The 17,810-nt window shown below is 50.6% G+C and overlaps 7 protein-coding genes and 2 non-coding genes across 9 annotated transcripts; 4 read left to right on the forward strand and 5 right to left on the reverse strand.

Annotated features, from left to right (window-relative positions):
* Nucleotides 1-162: 162 nt before the first annotated feature.
* On the reverse strand, nucleotides 163-1,628 carry BO66DRAFT_164330 (CSN8/PSMD8/EIF3K family protein). Its single transcript, XM_025642252.1, has 2 exons — nucleotides 1,339-1,628; nucleotides 163-1,040 (listed from the first exon to the last, which is right to left on the reverse strand). Exons 1-2 carry the CDS (start codon nucleotides 1,506-1,508, stop codon nucleotides 467-469), a joined length of 744 nt encoding a protein of 247 aa, XP_025500762.1. The 5' UTR covers nucleotides 1,509-1,628; the 3' UTR covers nucleotides 163-466.
* Nucleotides 1,629-1,917: 289 nt separating this feature from the next.
* Nucleotides 1,918-2,008, reverse strand: BO66DRAFT_t256. The gene has a single exon. It is a non-coding gene; the product is annotated as a tRNA-Leu (tRNA).
* Nucleotides 2,009-2,615: 607 nt separating this feature from the next.
* Nucleotides 2,616-3,920, forward strand: BO66DRAFT_380367 (sterol desaturase family protein). Its single transcript, XM_025645900.1, has 3 exons — nucleotides 2,616-2,957; nucleotides 3,018-3,523; nucleotides 3,585-3,920. The coding sequence occupies exons 1-3, from the start codon at nucleotides 2,728-2,730 to the stop codon at nucleotides 3,752-3,754; spliced, it is 906 nt and encodes a 301-aa protein (XP_025500763.1). The 5' UTR covers nucleotides 2,616-2,727; the 3' UTR covers nucleotides 3,755-3,920.
* On the reverse strand, nucleotides 3,898-5,993 carry BO66DRAFT_413956 (uncharacterized protein; the record flags this gene model as incomplete). The annotated part of the gene is made up of 5 exons (XM_025649447.1): nucleotides 3,898-4,208; nucleotides 4,271-4,557; nucleotides 4,612-5,742; nucleotides 5,803-5,816; nucleotides 5,892-5,993. The coding sequence occupies 5 exons, from the start codon at nucleotides 5,991-5,993 to the stop codon at nucleotides 3,898-3,900; spliced, it is 1,845 nt and encodes a 614-aa protein (XP_025500764.1).
* Nucleotides 5,994-6,662: 669 nt separating this feature from the next.
* Nucleotides 6,663-9,907, forward strand: BO66DRAFT_380374 (uncharacterized protein). The gene is made up of 11 exons (XM_025645901.1): nucleotides 6,663-7,043; nucleotides 7,110-7,231; nucleotides 7,286-7,432; nucleotides 7,491-7,611; nucleotides 7,667-8,185; nucleotides 8,238-8,328; nucleotides 8,393-8,934; nucleotides 8,988-9,076; nucleotides 9,120-9,190; nucleotides 9,245-9,337; nucleotides 9,395-9,907. The coding sequence occupies exons 1-11, from the start codon at nucleotides 6,761-6,763 to the stop codon at nucleotides 9,762-9,764; spliced, it is 2,448 nt and encodes an 815-aa protein (XP_025500765.1). The 5' UTR covers nucleotides 6,663-6,760; the 3' UTR covers nucleotides 9,765-9,907.
* Nucleotides 9,908-10,541: 634 nt separating this feature from the next.
* On the forward strand, nucleotides 10,542-11,216 carry BO66DRAFT_394220 (uncharacterized protein). The gene is made up of 2 exons (XM_025647950.1): nucleotides 10,542-10,785; nucleotides 10,900-11,216. Exons 1-2 carry the CDS (start codon nucleotides 10,783-10,785, stop codon nucleotides 11,191-11,193), a joined length of 297 nt encoding a protein of 98 aa, XP_025500766.1. The 5' UTR covers nucleotides 10,542-10,782; the 3' UTR covers nucleotides 11,194-11,216.
* A 2,329-nt stretch (nucleotides 11,217-13,545) lies between these two features.
* BO66DRAFT_330404 (glycoside hydrolase family 16 protein) lies at nucleotides 13,546-14,698 on the forward strand (the record flags this gene model as incomplete). The annotated part of the gene is made up of 2 exons (XM_025644053.1): nucleotides 13,546-14,342; nucleotides 14,401-14,698. The coding sequence occupies 2 exons, from the start codon at nucleotides 13,546-13,548 to the stop codon at nucleotides 14,696-14,698; spliced, it is 1,095 nt and encodes a 364-aa protein (XP_025500767.1).
* A 1,140-nt stretch (nucleotides 14,699-15,838) lies between these two features.
* Nucleotides 15,839-15,910, reverse strand: BO66DRAFT_t255. The gene has a single exon. It is a non-coding gene; the product is annotated as a tRNA-Arg (tRNA).
* A 401-nt stretch (nucleotides 15,911-16,311) lies between these two features.
* BO66DRAFT_404300 (uncharacterized protein) lies at nucleotides 16,312-17,531 on the reverse strand (the record flags this gene model as incomplete). Its single annotated transcript, XM_025648925.1, has 4 exons — nucleotides 16,312-16,373; nucleotides 16,645-16,729; nucleotides 16,856-16,922; nucleotides 17,014-17,531. 4 exons carry the CDS (start codon nucleotides 17,529-17,531, stop codon nucleotides 16,312-16,314), a joined length of 732 nt encoding a protein of 243 aa, XP_025500768.1.
* Between the last annotated feature and the right edge of the window lie 279 nt (nucleotides 17,532-17,810).

The following is a 17,810-nucleotide window of genomic DNA, read 5'->3' on the forward strand; positions in this document are numbered from 1 at the left end:
GCGCCAGGTTCCTGACTTCCCAGTCCCCCCGTCTCTTTCTAATCCCTACATGTTGGTCTAACCCTCTCCGATTTTCTTCCCCATGGGGTTCATCATCATCTTATTTTGGGAGCTTCATGACTCATAAGTCATAGGTGAAGTTCGGATCATGCCTGTCCCGGTTTTTCCTTCTTCCTTCTTTCCTCTCGGTACACCTTTCACAGATGGAACAGAGGAAGAGTGGGAGAAGAAATGAGACGTTGAAAAGGATCAACGGGGCTAGATCGAGAGCCCCGGATCAACCTCAAGGCACAAGGAGAAACGTAAGTAAAAAAAAAAAGTATTAGCAAGAATGTGAAGGGTGGAAGAAGCGGTCCAGGAGAGAAACGAGATTCGAATAAGACGTCAAGGTTGCGATTTTGGTTGGTTCGAAAGGGGGAAAATCCGATGCAAATCCTCGAAATAATTATATTTGAGGACTTTCCGCTCATGCGGCCTGCTCGAAACCTCTGCGGATGACACGACCGAACATATCCACACCCACACGCTCGCTCTTGACCTCGCTGCGGGCCTCGTTCTCCTTGTTGGTGGGCACCTTGATGACGGCACCGTCGACCTCCCAGCTGCAGACCTCGGCGACGAACTTCTCGAGGGCCTCACGGCTGCGGAGGTCGAGCCACTGCTCCAGAACCTCGGCGTTGACCTCACGGAAGGCCTTACCGACCTCGACGGCGATGCGGATGCGGACAAGCTCCTCGAATCCGGCGACGTCGGCGACCAGATCGGCGTACAGGTCGTCGGAGTTCAGGGTGGACCAGAACTGGGCGTACTGGGCAGACTCCAGGAGGGTAGACAGACGGGCGAGCTTCTGGACGGACTCAACGAAGTCGGAGGTCTGGGCGGCGGCTTGGGCTTCGGGGTTGGAGGACTGGAAGGGCTGAGTGTGGGCGGGGAGCAGAGCAAGGCAGAGGGAGAAAGCGGGAGAAGGGAAGACGGTGAGAGCCTTGACGAGGATGTTGGTGACAGTCTCGGGCTGGAGAAGGTGAGGGTTGAACTGGTAGCTGTTGGGAATCAAAGACAATTCAAGGAACGTGTTAGCTACCGTCAAAACTTAGAGCGGGGAGCGATGCAGTGTGCGACGAATAGAAGCTTGGGTGGCTTTCATTTTCAGGAGAATTGAGATCTCGACATGCCCCATGATAGGGTGTCAGGTAATAGGAAACGTGATTGTAAATGAGATTTTCTTCATCATATAAAAACCATTTATTCTTATCCCCGCGTCGGAGCGCTTGGTTCTCGGGAAGGAGGTGCAGTGTGTAGGATGATAGGCGCATGAGCGAAGAAGGGACAGACACTCACAGCTTCAGCAGGGCCAGGTTGGCATAGCAATCGAAAGTGCGGTCCTCGCACTGCTGGGCGACGTAGTCCTGGAATACCGTGGTCGTCTCCGGGTTGTATCTGTCGAGGCCGTTGAGGATGGCATCGATGTTGGCCGGGCGGGTCTCGCACTTGTCGAAGGTGACACCCATTTTGACGAAACAGAGGCTTTTGGGGGGGTATTAGAGGTGGGAAGGAGGGGGGGGTGAAGAAGGTGGAGTTGGAGAGGGGTATGAGAAAGTTGGAAAGCGCGGGATTGAATCTGGCCTGGCTGGTGTGGCTTCCCTCTGCCCGTCGGTTTTTTGGTGGGTTTTTCGTGATTGTCTCGCTGTGCGGCGGGCATGCCTTCGGAAAGACGCCGAGAGCGGATAGTTTCTCCGACGAAGCAAGCATATGCGCTGTACAACCATACCCTTTGACGAGTGTAACATATGGCATACAAGGCACGACATGACGCTGAACCGGCTACGTAGTGCCCCAGAAAGGCCAAAAAAAGAACGATTGGCAAAAAATCGATTGTTACAACAGCATCGTGGCCAAGGTACAAGGACAAAAAGTTATTGACAAGAGTGGGATTCGAACCCACGCTCTTTCGAACTAGTGTTTCGGAAATTCCTAAAACTAGCGCCTTAGACCACTCGGCCATCTTGCCATTTGTATATGTCGGGACACGGCTAGGTGTTACATAATAAGAAAAAAATGGACATTGTTCTTTCACCATAGCTTCAATAAAGACAATAGACCATTTACCTGGACCATTCTTACATATTTGGCTCCATGACTGTTCAATCAATCGTAGTGCTGTTTGAGACTAATAAGACCGACCGAATGAGCACAGTTAAGGCGGTTGTAATGAGGTAGGCGGCACCTGGTCATAACATATAAATACTACCGGTCAACAAGGGCCTGCCCGGTAACCGTCTGTGAACAATGCAGTAGTACACTGTGCGGTAGGACTCAGAGTAGACACTCCTTTTATCATCAATGGCTGGCTACCATGTATAACCCACCAGTAGCAACGGGATAAGAAACATATCACCACCACGCCACTGTTCGTCGCCCCTTAATCAGTGGTCTGACTGGAATACCCGGGCTCCGGCAGTAGGGAATTCCCGCGGTAGGGAATCGCCGTGTAGGGAATCACCGAAAAGTACCAGGTAGGTAAACCCCGTATATAAATCAAAGAGTAACCTAGATTGCAAAGCCTATCCTGCAGGAGCTCCCCCATGTGCCCAAACTCAATATTACTACCTGCAAGGAACGAGATTTGACTGATTCGTCCTATAAAGCAACAGCACCGCACCATCCACTCTGTCTGGTGTGAGCCAGCCCTAAACTCGACCAAGCACATCGACAACAACAATCGCCAGTATGGACGTTCTGCTTGATATCCTCGACACTTTCGTCTTCGATCGGGTCTATGCCTCAGTGCTTCCGAGCTATGAGATGTATCCGGGCAATGCGACCATGGAGACTCAATTCCTCTACAACCAGCACATTGGCCTTTACTATCCACTGCAAGCGTCCCAGTATGCCAATGCGAGCCGGTGGAAGCGGGACCATCTCCCAAGACAGGCCCTGTCATTATTCTTCACCATGTGGTATGTTGTTCTCTACTTAGGCTTTATCGTATACAGTAGCTAAGTAAGATGTCCATGAAGGATATTCGGTGTTCTCATGTACCTCATTGGCAGCACGATCCTGTACCACACCGTTTTCGACAAGTCTCTGATGAAGCATCCACGAATCCTGCACCAGCAGATCCGACAGGAGATCAAGCAGGGACTATTTGCCATGCCTGTTATGTCCATCCTCACTGTTCCATTCTTCCTGCTGGAAGTCCGTGGATGGTCCAAGCTATATGACTTCGCGAGCCAGGAGCCCTTCCCTGGATATTCGTATCTTCAATACCCGCTTTTCATCTTCTTCACGGACACGGGAATCTACTGGATCCACAGATGGGAGCATCATCCCTCCGTCTATCGTTTCTTGCACAAAAAGCACCACAAGTGGGTCGTGCCGACACCGTACGCCAGCTATGCGTTCAACCCTTTCGATGGCTGGGCCCAGAGTCTGCCCTACCACATCTTCCCAATGCTGTTCCCTCTGCAGAAGTGCGCTTACCTGGGACTGTTTGTATTCGTAACTATGTGGACCCTCGCAATCCGTACGCGCCCCTCTCTTCCCTTGTTGTTAACTGCCACGATCACAACTGACAACCCGATTAGACGATGCCGAATGCCTCTCGCGTTCTGCAGTGATCAACGGACCCGAGTGTCATACGCTGCATCATCTGTACTTCAACTATAATTATGGGCAATTCACCACGTTCTGGGACCGCTTGGGTGGCACATATCGCAAAGCCAAGGGCGACGAATTGAAGCATAAGAACGAGTAAGAGATATGATGTCGCATAGATGGTCCAAAGGAGCTGGATTTCAAACCATCAAGGCGTGTTCGGTATGTGTTAGCTTTATTGTATGCTGTACATAGATGTATGATATGAGCACTGTAATAATCAATATGAACACCGTGATTCAATCAAGGTGTTCCTTCTTCCGCCGCAACGTTATGAATAAACTCGTTCAGCTTGCCCAAGTCGTCAGTAGCTGCGGTGTCTAGGTAGCGAAGACTCTTGTCCCGGCCAGCGGTACGGTCGAGCGTAGCATTTAGAAGCCACCAAAGCTCTTCTGCATGTTTGGGATAACCCAGACTCTGTGTCTTCTCTTTGTCAACAATGTCACCAATTGAATCCCAGATTCGCTTCCAATTATCTGCAGCGAGCTTGATAGCGTTTGGTGAAATCCATCCGAGTAAGCCGGTCCTTGCCTGAAACGCCAGGGAGTGCATCGCTGTTTCCACTTTCTATTAGCGAGACTGTCATCTCAAGGGGCCAACCAAGCGTTACGCATACCGTACATCAACAGTAGCAGGTGTTCTGCTACAAGTGACCGACTCCATGTGACCAAATCACCGATGTCCGTGTCGAGTAGACGGGTGATAAACTGTCTTATAGTTGGAAGTGAGGGCCGTGCTCCATTAGTCGAAGCTACAAGCTCATTGAATGCAGATGTACTTTCGGCCTCGAACAGTGTAGAGTCCCAGGGAAAGTCACAATCCATCTCGAAGATAGACAATGCAGGATGGTTGTTAAAACAGACCGTGAGAAATCCGTCCGCGAGGAAAGCCCAACAGGAAACCCTGACAGTGTCTCAATAAATGTCTTTGACAGTGACCTTTATTATAGGTACTTACCGTACAAGGACCTCCTCCGCTATGCGTTTCCTCCAAGTGAGCTCATCGCAGATTTGGGGAGTTGTACTTCGTTTGTATTGGAAAATGCCTATTGATCGTATCAAGGAGATAACACACGGATGTCTCATGATCCGGATGCGCCGTCTTGTTTGCATACCCCCCTGTCCAAACTGAAGCATCTCGATTATCAGGGCTGCTTGAACAATTTCGAGTTCTGGGAAGAATTGAGAGAGTTGGCTGGTATGGATTGATGCTGTCGACAAATTTGCCACACGTCGAAAGATATACTCCTCGACTACGTCGAGCAGCCCAGGTGGCACGACAGTTCCATCTTGAGAAGTCGCGTATATTGCTCCGGCCAAGAAAATTGAGATAAGGAGGGAGTTTGACACATTTCCAGGGTCAAATGTTGGGAAATGTACAATCGGCAGATGCCAGTGAAGGGATTGGAAGTAAGCCGAGATGAAAATTGAAAGATTGGAAGTTGTAAACAGCGGAATTAAGCTAGAGATATCAAGCGGCCTATTCAGGCCTTCACTATCATGGCCCATAGAGTTTGAAGTTTCCACCAGCTCTACCATCAGGTCGTTCAATTGCCTGGCGAGCCGCGAAGACAAGGCGCCTTCAGAGGGGAGATCCAGGATGGGATACTGGTTTGCTAGGAAAGAAGGCTGAAAGAACATATCTGCAGTTGCAGAAGAGCTCATAAAAGACTGCATGGCGTAGAACGGGCTGAGTGCATCTTCGAGGTTTAGATGGAGGGCATCGAGGTTCCTTTTGGTAGAGCTTTTTGCTGTTTCTGCGATTGCAAGCTTGTCCTTCACCACAGCTGGATCAGTAAAGTGAGAAAGAAAGAAGAACGACCTCCTGCTTGCGAGTGAATTGTGCGAGAATGCTGGTGAAGGTGGGACAGATGTCAAGCAGAGAGTTGTAGGCGAAGATGTCACACTTCCGAAAGAACACTGCCGACCCAAGGCTTTACAGCGAGAACATGGTGAGTTCTTGTCGCAGGCTGTTTTGGCATGGGTACACTCATCACAGGAGCGTTTCTTCCGGCCGGGCTTAGACGCTGGCGGTGAGGGTCTATTGTACTTCCTTGCACAAATCTTACTATGTCGTCGTGCGACCTCCCTAAATCCTGTCAGACTAACCCATCGATGAGGAAGGGGCCCGGCAAGAACGTGAGCTTACTGCTTTTGAAAGGCCTTATTGCAAATGGGACATATCGAAGAGAAAGATTCAGTAGTATCTGGACTTGTTAGCCTCTATGCCTCGGAAACCCCCGGCTCTGAAGGGGAAGAGCAGTGCGTACGCGTCGCCTCATGCCGAAGCAGGTGACTCTTTCTCTGATAGGACTTGTCGCAATGAGAGCACTGAAACATGGCGTAAATGCTACTGGAGGGATTCGAGTGCTACATAGTCATCGATAAAATGATTGAAGATCATGAAGACCAGTTTGTTTGCGAAAGGGGGACGAAATTCGGATTCGATCCCGGCTGGGAAGGCAGCCGCCGTGATCAGCTTAGTCATCCGCTTAAGCCAACCAAGTAACTATAGGCAAGTAAATAGCCTCTCAAGTTAAGTGTTGAGTACGGAGTATAAGCTTCACATCTCGAACTCAGCTTATGGGGAATGGGCCGCGAGAGCATGTCATCTGGTCGAGCATAGGAAAGCGAGTTACATCGTCTTTTCCTTCCAAAGGGTGAAGTCCGGGGCGGAAGATGATTTCCATAAGCAGCAGTACAAACTACCACGAGACCTTCCAAATGCCCAAGTACGATTATTGGTACTTTGAAAGAGCCCAGAAGGTGACTAGGTTTAGTATGTGTGTGTATGTGTGTGTCAAATATTAAATCCTTGCTTCACTAATCAAAATGCGGGGAAGAAAACACAACACGACACACTTTCGCTCTTCATTCCGACTGTGCCAGTCTAAAGCAAGCAAGCATCATCTTGATCTCAGTGGCCAGTCGCTGCAGCACGTCAGGGATAAAATGCAGGCATCTCCGCGTGAATCGCCTGCATTCCCCTCCCCGGCGGGGGATAAAATTGGCGGGCAGCTCTTCTTTTACCCCAGTGAATTTCCCCTCTTTCCTGCCCCATGTTCATTCTCTCCAAAATCGTTTAGAAGCTACTCAGCATACTCAGTATGCAGTCACTTTACTTGCCCACCTGCCATCGCTTGTTAGCTTTGCTATCTGTCCTGGTGCCGGCGATTGCTTCTATCCAGGAAGATTACTCCCAATATGTGAATGCCCTAATGGGTTCGGAAGGACCCTTTCCAGGCAAAGGCTATGGAGGAGGCAATATTTTCGTGGGGGGAGCGCGGCCTTTCGGCGTGGCAAAGGTAGGTATCGACACTACGGCTGCAAACTGGAGCCTGGCGGTCCTCAATGGGGGTTGGACGCCAGATGGAAACGTCACGGCGATCAGTAGGTGAACGTGACCACTCAACCAAAAGTCCTCGATTGTTGACTAGCATTTCACCATTTCTTCAGCCATGATGCATGAAAGTGGTACTGGAGGCGCACCAAAATATGGAATAATTCCCCAGATGCCGCTCACAGATATTGCGCCCCCGGTGAATCTGCTCGACAATTTGACCTACTCCCAGCCTAGGGTATGCCGTCCGAGAGAAACGAAACTCATCGACCTGGACTCATAATCTCTGTAGATCGGTAATGATACAGCCAGCGTGGGCTACTTTGCAACAAGATTGCAGAACGGCGTTCAGGTCGAGCTCTCGGCCTCTCGCCATGCTGGAATCATCCAGTATAGCTTCCCCGAGGGCGAAAAGCATGTACTGGTCGATCTTTCCCATGTATGACATCTACAATGCCGGTAGCTTCGAGGTGCTGCAGCGCTAACATTTACCTAAGTATCTTCCCGGGTCACCCAATGATCCCAATGGTCAGTTCTACGTTGCCGGCGAGATCCAATTGAAGGATGAGGGACGGGCTTACACTGGCTATGGGACGTATATGGGTGGCTGGAACAACGGTGAGTGCCAGCCTGCGACAATACTATATCTTCGGAGAGCCTGATTGGGTACCAGGCGCGCCGTTCACAGTCTACTTCTACGGAAAATTCTCTATAGCCCCAGAGACAGCGCGCACCTTCGCAGGGAGGAATACCGAGCCGATGCCGCGTTATCAGAGCTTCGCCAACGGTGGCATCAGTCAGCCAGTATACGGTAATTTGACTGATAAGAAAACCACATCAGGACCCATGAATGATCGCATCGGGGCGCTCTTCAGTTGGAACACTACTTCAAGCGCTCAAATTATTTCCAGGGTTGGTGTATCCTTCATCTCCGAAGAAAAGGCCCGTGCCTACCTTGAATCAGAGATTCCATCCTGGGACTTGAATGACACGGTGCAGTCGGCTGTGGAAGAATGGAACCGAGATGTTTTCAGCAAGACTCGGGTTGCATTGGACGAAACAGCGAATATGACGCAGGTGCGGCTGCTCTACAGTTCTCTCTACTTCATGCATCTGATGCCGTCCGATCGGACCGGCGAGAATCCTCTCTGGCAGTCGGATGAGCCATTCTGGGACGACTTTTATACAATGTGTCAGTATGAAGAACAATTGAATTCAATACTGTTGTTGATGTATACGATTAGGGGACATTTTCCGCTGCACGATTAGTTACTACCATATATATCAACCTGACTACCATGAGTCAATGATTCGGGGTCTGATCGATATATGGAGGTATGATCCCTGGATATGAGCAGGGCCAAAGAAGAGTGATACTCATAATTTCCTCGTCCCCAAGACACCAAGGTTTCCTGCCAGATGGACGCTCAGGAAACTGGAATGGACTGGTCCAAGGCGGCTCCAATGCCGATAATGTGTTAGCGGATGCCTACGTCAAGGGCCTTCGCGGAGCGATCAACTGGACCGACGGCTATGCCGCCATGAAGACCGACGCGGAGGTGATTCCATACAACACATGGGACCCCACAGACCCCTCGGCCAGCACCAAAGAGGGGCGCGGCGCCCTGGGCGATTGGCTCGAGCTTGGATATGTCTCACAAGATCGTAACACAAGATGTATTTCCAGAACCGTTGAGTACAGCCTTAATGATTTTGCGCTGAGCCAAGTCGCCTCGGGAGAGATGCCTAGTGACCAAGAGAAGTATCTGAATCGGTCCGCTGGATGGCAGAATATATGGAATCCGGATGTTTCTAGTCTGAACTTCACAGGATTTCTGGCACCTAGGTTCTCAAACGGCACGTTCAACAGCAGCACATATGATCCCCGCTACTGTGACAAGTGCGAGTGGCTGGACTATACATATGAAGCCGTGCCTTGGGGTGAGTGACATCCATGGTATGATAGAATGTCTACTCACACACCGAATGTCTAGAATACTCTTTTGTCATTCCTCATGACATGGAGACCCTGGTTGATCTAATGGGAGGCGTGGACACGTTCGAATCCCGACTTGATCTCATGGTAAGATTTCCCCGCCGCAGGGGGACCCTAGCTAACTGAGGAGTTTGCGCCAAATATGTCCGTTCAAAGCCTCGGGCCGAATGGAGCTGGAATCACGACAATCATTAACATAGGGTACACACCCCTTTGCGAATTGACAACGAAGTGAGACTAATGACCGTGGATAAGTAACGAGCCTGACTTCGCCACGCCTTACCTATACAATTACATCAACAAGCAAGCAAAAAGCGTTCAGAGATCGAGGGGCCTCGGATACCAATAGTGAGTACCACGAAATGAGACTTCCCAAAGAGTACGATTGATCAAACGTCCATGTAGTTTCAACGACGCACTCTACGGAGTCCCCGGCAACAGTGATGCAGGGGCAATGAATTCATGGCTTTTGTGGCAGATGCTGGGGATCTACCCGGTGGTCACCCAGCCAGTGTACCTGATTGCCTCGCCCTGGTTCCCGGATCTCAACATGACCATCAACGGCAACCAGACGCTTCGGATTATCGCAAATGGGCTGGACCAGGGCTATTATGTGCAAAGCGTGAAAATCAACGGACAGATCTGGACGAAGAACTGGTTCGAGCACGAGGATCTCATGGCACGTGGGGGCACGATCGAGTTCGAGCTGGGGCCCAACATGACGGCTTGGGAGACCGGCAGTGTGCCCCCTTCCCCGGGACATAGGAGATTGTGAGCCAGTTTCCTCTGCATCGGCTACCTCACAAGCCACATACCAGAGTTCGTGTTGGTGCTATTTTTGGAACGCACCCAAGCCATGTCATTTTGTGTACCGTAGAAAAGACATCAACCACAAGCATTGACTAGGGATTGCTGGCGCGCCTGGTAAAGTGTTTTTTTATTGCTAAGTGGGGTTCAGGATAGATTCCCGAAATGATAGTAAACCACTAGCCTCCTATTGCTTTAATGAATCCGAACTCGAAATAGACAGTCGATCTGCATTAGAACCAAGACTGTGCAACGCACAACTACATCGAGAGCAAAGCACACACACAGACATTGTAGTCGAGCATCTCAACGACACCGGCTTGAAGTCCACTTTTCCGCAGATGCGGGGAAATCACCAAAGAAAAGAACGAGATTCAAGCCCCTCCGTCTGCGCGATTTTCATGCAAAGTCAGTCCTCAAAAACAAGGCTCAAAGCACCCGGCATTACATATGAGTTTCCTATGTAGTAGTTAGTCGGTAGTTGGACCAATAACGCGAAGCGAACTATCCCGCGGTATCCCCATCACACCCAACACGTGAAACCCGTAAGCTCATTCATGCGCGCAAGACACTTCGCAGTGCGCAATGCTTACACACTTGATCCATTGATTCTATTGGCAGGCGCCCCGAAGGAAAAGCCATCCGCTCATCAAGATCAGAAAGCCAAGCCGAAGTTTATGAGAGGAGGGGAGGGGGGGGGTTTGGTGTAGGAGGGGATCCAAGGCAAAAGACGTACGGTTGACGTCAATGGGAACACCAGCCCAGCCGCAGCGGGAAAGTATGGACAAGAAGGTGAAGAGACAAAGATGATGATGATGATAATATATGGTTCCAATCCCACCCCCTCTTCTTATTTTCCCTGTTAGTTGACTTTCTTTCGGTTGTGCTTGCATTGAGGGGGGCCACAACGAGATCGATTTCTGATATCAATTGTGCAGCACGGTACTCCGTACAGAGTACATTGAAACCAACCACCACACACACCCATGGTAAGTCGAGTCTCGTTGTTCCGTGGATCTGTTCGCGCGGGCGGGCCGAGTCCGAGTCTCCCGTGAAAGAAATGAGGAAAATTGACACCTGATTTTTTTTCTCCCTTCCCTCAGGCGCCAATCCACCTTTTCCAGAGTCGGGATGACTCCAATTGCCCCAATTCCATCTCCGGGGGTGGCATCGCCGGTATCGTTCTCGGCACGATGGCAGGAACCCTGCTGCTCCTCTGGCTCTGGAAGCTTTGTGCCATGAATCATGAGATGGAGAGCGAGCCCGACTACGGGGAGACCAATTTGCCTACCAACCGAGCGCGCCATCGCCACCGGCAGCGACGGAGCCCGTCATACTACTATGTGGAGAAACCGAGGAGCTCGGTGAGGAGGCCAGCGAAAGTCTATCTCAATTGATAGGGTGTGGATGAGGAATGGAAGGAATTGGGAGGGATAGAAGGATGGAAGTAGGGGAAGCTGGGGGGGGCGGGGGCGGTTAATGTGTTTGTCGAGTTTCGAATCACGTATGGTTACGATGGATGTACATGTCGATATGACCTTTATGCTATAATAATACCCTGGATGAATCATACTATAGACTGTCCGACACGAAAGACTTATGATAATGATCGGATGACTGACTGATTGATCTATCGATGATTCATGTACGCATACAACAGCCATTTCCACGAGTCTTAGTAGCCGGTTATAATCCTTTGACGATTCCTACCAGGAAAGATCATGATCAGTTGATCTGCAAAATTGTGGTGCTCTTGGTTCTCTTGCCAAGTGGGAACGGTTCCATCCTTTCCATTTTTATCCTTCTTGGTCGTTATGCAATGTCTATTTGCCTATCCGCGAAAGTGGGGTGAACTGGCACTGGAAATTAGACTGGCCAGCGCCGAGCATGTTCGTGTCGAAGTCGCATCTAATATGCTCATCTGTAGGCAGTGACATTTATAGATTAACCTGTCAAAGATTGTCCATTGGGAGGTCTGCAGAGACCTTCACACAGAGTACGGAGTAGCAGGCATGGCTTGGCACGATACCGGCTACACGACCTCTCCATGTTTCGAATCTATCTGCAGTTGTGCTCCCTTACCTTGGCTCTGGGAGACTCGCGCAGACCGTTGGCTGCGGAGAGTTGAGAGGGGGTGGGGGAATCGAATGTTTGTGCGGTTGGAAAATACAATCTCCAACCAAGTTGACAATTCTACCCTTGTTGCCCCCCCTTTTCCCCCTCACGGCGTTACAATCCCGATATCTGCTGGTAGGACTGAGTTTGCCGCAAACCTACTCCGTACCTCTCTCTCTACATGACTTGCCACCAGCCAATTAGCAGATCCAAGTGAACTGCCACGGCACTGACCCTCTGTGCTGTGCTGAGACCAAGAATGGATCCTCACCAGGCGGTGCCAGAATTAGTCAGGAAGAGTGAAAATCCATGCCTTTAGCTGTGCTTGTTTGTTTGATTGTCCCTCGGGAACCGTGGAGTATATGTGCCTCAAGGTGGGTGGGTGGAACGCAAGGTCATTCGATGGGCAATTGCAGAGGAGTTCGGCAGTGGCTGCAGGTACGATACATGAAGCAACCCGAAAGTGGCGGTGCCATTGGCTCTTTCTGGGTAGCAAGGAGCACTCACAGCTTCATCATGGATACCTTACTCATACATAAGTATCATTCCTGGTCGATGATCGCTCAATTAACTCCTTTGAAGCTGCTTTACCGGTGCGCTTATCATTTCAATCAGTTTGAAATCTTCCCTTACCCAGCCAGCAGTTCTCACGGGCACTGTGGACTCATCCCCGAGTTGCTGTTAGTAGTTTGTCGGGTGTTTGAAAGTGAACCCCTTGTTCCCCTGAGGCAGAACCCTGATTGGTGTACGGATCTATCCTCGGCCTTATTCGACCCAATCATGTTGGTCCTTGGAACCATCCGAGCCCTTCAGTGGTCGTGGAGACAGCACTATTCCCTATTAGGACTAAAATCAGGGCCAGGGACCACGCTAGCCAGCCGAACCAGGGTAGACTTGTGGCATACCAGGCTATTTCAGGACTAGTCTCCCTTCATGAGTCGGGTGGTTTCCTGTTTGGAGCAGCCCCTGAAATGATTAGGGCCAAAAACTAGTGACATCGACTGCAGACTCGCAGCTTGGATGAGAGACATGCACCTTGTCCGTGTCTCCAATTCGGGTTTAAAAAAAGAATAACTTATAATTCTAACTATTATGATCGAACAAGAAAAGAGAGCGAGGGGGGAAAAAAAAGGAAGGGTTAAAAAAAAAAAAAACTAGTCATTGTGGTTGGGGTCAACCTAGTATCTACGGAGTAGTAAATTAAAGGAAAATGCTCTCGCCGTCATGTCTCTTTTTCTTCCCCTCTCCTCCGTCCGTTCTTCCTCCGCATCAGTTCCATCCCTCTTTCCTCTCATCCCTTCTTGTGGGTGCTTTTCAACCTCCTCGTGCGACTCGATCGCGCTGCCATTCTTTTGAGACTTGAATCTTCCTCTCTCTCTTCCTCTTCCCCACGCTTCCGGTCTCACTCCTTACGGACCGTTAGAGGAATTGATCTCAAACACTCGTCCCCCCCCCCGGTGCACTGCCAGGAAACGCCCCTTTATCGCACCTTATCTTGCCAGGAAGCAAGCGTGTGTGACCCGCAGTTGTCCTGACTCGCCTCTGCTCCCTTGAACACTATCTTTGACAAAACGAGGGGACCGTATTTCTCAGTATCTGGAGAGTGGTGATCCTAAAGGACGTGACTGTCCATTATGTCTTTCTTTAACCTCCTGGCCCTGATCGTGGCCCAGATTTACTTAGTGGCTGCTCAGACCTCAACCACATGCAACCCCCTCAACGCCACCTGCCCGTCGGATCCCGCATTGGGCACGACTTTCTCATGGCAATTCAACGAGACGCTCGACTCCAAGATCTGGGAGACCACCAACGGCCATATCGCCATCACCGACGCCGGCGCGAATTTTACCATCGCTAAGAAGCTGGACTCCCCCACCATCAAGTCGACCTTCTACATTTTCTTCGGTGTCGTTGAGTCATGGGTCAAGATGGCCAAGGGTGGCGGTGTGATTAGCAGTATCGTGTTGGAGTCCGATGACCTGGACGAGATCGACTGGGAGTGGGTGGGCTACAACACTAGCTCAGTCCAGTCCAACTACTTCGGCAAGGGTAACGATACGTCCTTTGACCGCGGAGGCTTCCATTATGTTCCCAACGCCGACACCGAGTTCCACAACTACACTACCTACTGGGATGCCGCAAAACTGGAATGGTGGATTGACGGCACGTTGGTACGCACACTGAAGTACGAGGATGCTTTGGACGGCAAGAACTATCCGCAAACCCCTTGCACACTCCGCTATGGCATCTGGCCCGGTGGTGACCCGAGCGAGCCTCAGGGAACAATCGAGTGGGCGGGCGGAGAGATCGACTATGATGCTGGTCCGTACAATATGGTCGTCCAGAAAGTGCGCGTACAGGACTTCCACACCGGCAAAGAGTACGAATATACCAACCATACGGGCTCGTGGGAGAGCATCAAGGTCGTAACGTAAGTCCTCCTCGCCATTGAGATATTACATGACGGACTACTAACTCTGGAGCTCCAGGGGTAATTCGACGGCTGCCGTGGAATTGAATAAGGAACCGGAGAAGACTCTGGCCCAGAAATGGGCTGAATTGCCCACCGGTGCCAAGATCGGTGTGTACGCTGGCTCTGCGGCGGTCGGAGCCATGCTGCTCGCCGCATTCATTTTGTTCTTCGTGCGCCAGCGCAAGAAGGGTCGTCTCGAACACGCATTGGACGACGCCAAGTGGAACACGGAGCGGACAGAGATGGACTCCTTCCAACAAAATTGGAAACAGACTGAATGGAGAAGTAAATCTGGCTACAAACCGGTATCATAGCCGGGGCCGCCATTCACCTGAAACAGATGACCCCTCTGTTCGACGATGAAAATGAAGGTTTACTTACACGCTCTGGTGGGAAAAGACGCCATCTCCTCGGTTCCATATGCAAGGTTTCTTGCGCCTTGCCCACCCAATCGGCACGTTGTCCTCGGGATAAAACGGACCAGCCTCGCTCCTGCTTTGCTGGCCAAGGTTGTGCGCGAGCTGTTCTTGTTATCTGAGCTCCTGGTGATCGTGCATCCATTCCTGCCACGAAGTTCTTCTCTCGACCTTGGTCGATTTCTTGTTTCTTTTCATCCTGTACACTTTTGCGACGCTATTCATTTCCTCAATCTCTGTTTCAACTACCTTTTCATCTCTGGATTGTCGAGACTCCAGGGCCGACAAACCTTTACTACTTCCTGTATATATGAATATATGTTGTGTGTGGTCCTACTGAACCATATTGATTTCCTCTACTCTTTCTTCTAGAAGGGCGTGCGGGAGTTCATTGCTTTTAGTGAATTGGGCCAGGCTGCTTTCATTGCGGCCCCATGCTACCAGTTTGATAGACCTCAACGGATTACCAACTCCTGTTATCTCTTATCTAAGTCCAGGTTTATCCTGGAGGCTCCCCGTTCAGTTCCATGTATGTTTCTCTGCGTCTTACGTTACTCCGAGACTCCAATTCCCCTTACGGCGAGCACCCTGATGTATCAGTATCACCTAAGCCAGATGGCCTCACAGTGGGGGCTGCAGAGGTCCCTCCGTCGAGTTCAGCAAATCTTCGGGGGTTAAGCACCGATCACGGTCCTAGGTCTGGGCTATGGCCTGGGCCTCGGACCACCTCGAACGGTGCTGTAATGTTGGATTGGCTTGTCTGTCATCTGGATCGGTGGGCTTACGGGCTGGACCGCTGAAAGATGAAGCAGAGGTGCGACACTGGTGTCGTGGACGAGTGTGCAAGTTGGGGGCCGAAGATAGATCGATAAGCCTCGTCTGAGATGAACCATGGGCCCTCACTGGATTCCAAACCATTGACTTCGGGTCTTCGGGTCTTCGGAGCCTTGTCGGAGTATGCCATAAAGAAATACAGCGATAGCAAACAGATACAAGGTGGTTTACTACTGTCAAAAAAAGGAAGAGGTGGGCAAAAAACGATCCCGGTGCGACTCGAACGCACAACCTCTAGTACCGGAAACTAATGCGCTACCATTGCGCCACGAGACCAGCTGTTGAAGTTAATGCCATTTACTTTGACACTATATACAAGATTTATGCTGTGTATCAAGTAGCTTCATTCAACGTTTCGTTACCACAAATTGCCAAACTTATATCTCACTTATAGTTGACTTGGAATACAGTCTTTTCCTTATTAGTTGTTTCCGCAAAAGGTTCCTTACTTGCATCATCTTCACAGAGGCAGTTGGGGCCTGATCCCGTTATAGCATAGTATGGTCTATATTTTCATCGAGCTTTCTTTTCTTTTCTTTTATGTATAAGGGCGTGAGAACATCGCATACCGCTATACCAAACACTACACAAGAATTGCATAGGAGCTCGGAACTGCGCGAGTCGACATACGTAATAACGACATAGATCACACAGCCCGGCCACATTTCGAACAAAATTCAAGCAGAAGTTGCATCGATGGCTTTGTGATGGATGGGGCAGCGTTCGTGTCCGATGGAAGCTGGGGTTTACATATTAGCTAACCACAAGCCTTGTCTGTTTAGCGGAGAATGGGGAGAGGCAAGGTACATGGTTCTCGATTTAGTGCTCGAAGAAATGGTTCACGTGGGATTGTGGGTAGTGGTGATGATAACGGATTGGTACTGCCTTCATAATACCCAGTAGATTTTTGGTAGATGGGAGAAAGGCGCCTCGTCTCAGATACTACGGGCTGGCGGGGTTGTGGCCAAGGGAGTGGTATACTCGGTCGATGAGTATCCTCATCCACATACCCAGGAAGGCGCGATGGAAGTTAAGCATGCTATAGTCGAGGGAGGCATCACTCCCACCTACAAGCGAAGGGACCGATTTACGAAACTATACCAGACTCGAGAGAAGCAAGTTGAATTCCAATGCAGTAGTCCCCAAGTAGACGACATCAAAACCCCAACGAGCAAGCAAAGTGATACACCAAACACCGTATCCTCAAACGCCAAAACACACATCTCCCGTCTCAAGAAGACTCATGTCAACGATGATGTACCCCCAAAACTCCATCCACTGCTCCCCGCTATGCAGCACATCGTATATCTCCATAATTGAACTTTCCCTTCCGTACAAGCCCCCCCGTCCCCCCCTTCCCTCTACCCGCAAAGACCTACTCCACATCCATCCCTTCCAACCACTCCAAGAACTCGCCGCGACGCTTCTGGTCGAGAGAAATCAACGCGTTCCAAAGATCCTCGATTTGAGACAACATGAGCTGCGCGGTAGCGCCAGCCCGGACGATCTCCTCCTGCCGCTCGACCGCGGCCGTCTGCACCTCGGTGCGCAGGGTGGCGAGCTCCGCTCGCTGGCGGGTGGCTTCGTTGCTGAGACGGGCGACCTCGTTGCGGAGAAGCTTGTTCGCCTGTTGCAGGGCCTTGTTCTCCTGCACAAGGTTGCCCTGTGCCTCGAACAAGGTGCTGTTGTGCTGGGCCAAAGTGTTGAGCTGGCTGGTGACCTGCTGCTTGAAGATGCCGAACTGGAGATTGTGGGACCCCAGCTCGGTGCGGAGCTTGTCGACGGCGGTGTCCTCGTCGCGCCTCGGGGGGTTGGTGGTTCGGCCGCCCAGAGCGTGTGGATGGCTTGGGGGCACTTGAGGGTGGATCCTCGGTGCTCGAGGAGCTTGGTTGGACATCGTGGTGGTGGTGATGTTTGGGTTTGTAGGGTAGAATTTAGATGGTAAAGATGGTTGTTGTAGTGATATTGGTGGTAAGAATGGCGGTGGTAGTGATATGGTTGTGCGAGACTGGAAGGTGTTGAGAGATTGAAGATGGGAGTAACAAAGATGATAGTTGATGCGCTGGTCAGGGTGTGGGTGACTCACGGCGTTGATTCAATAATGATGTTGTGTGTGGTCTACGCGAGATCATAAAGTTCGACACAAGGCTGGTCCTACCGGATTAGACAATCGTGA

The sequence above is a fragment of the Aspergillus aculeatinus genome (assembly GCF_003184765.1).
Source record: "Aspergillus aculeatinus CBS 121060 unplaced genomic scaffold BO66scaffold_46, whole genome shotgun sequence".
In the NCBI taxonomy this organism is placed as follows: Eukaryota; Fungi; Ascomycota; class Eurotiomycetes; order Eurotiales; family Aspergillaceae; genus Aspergillus; species Aspergillus aculeatinus.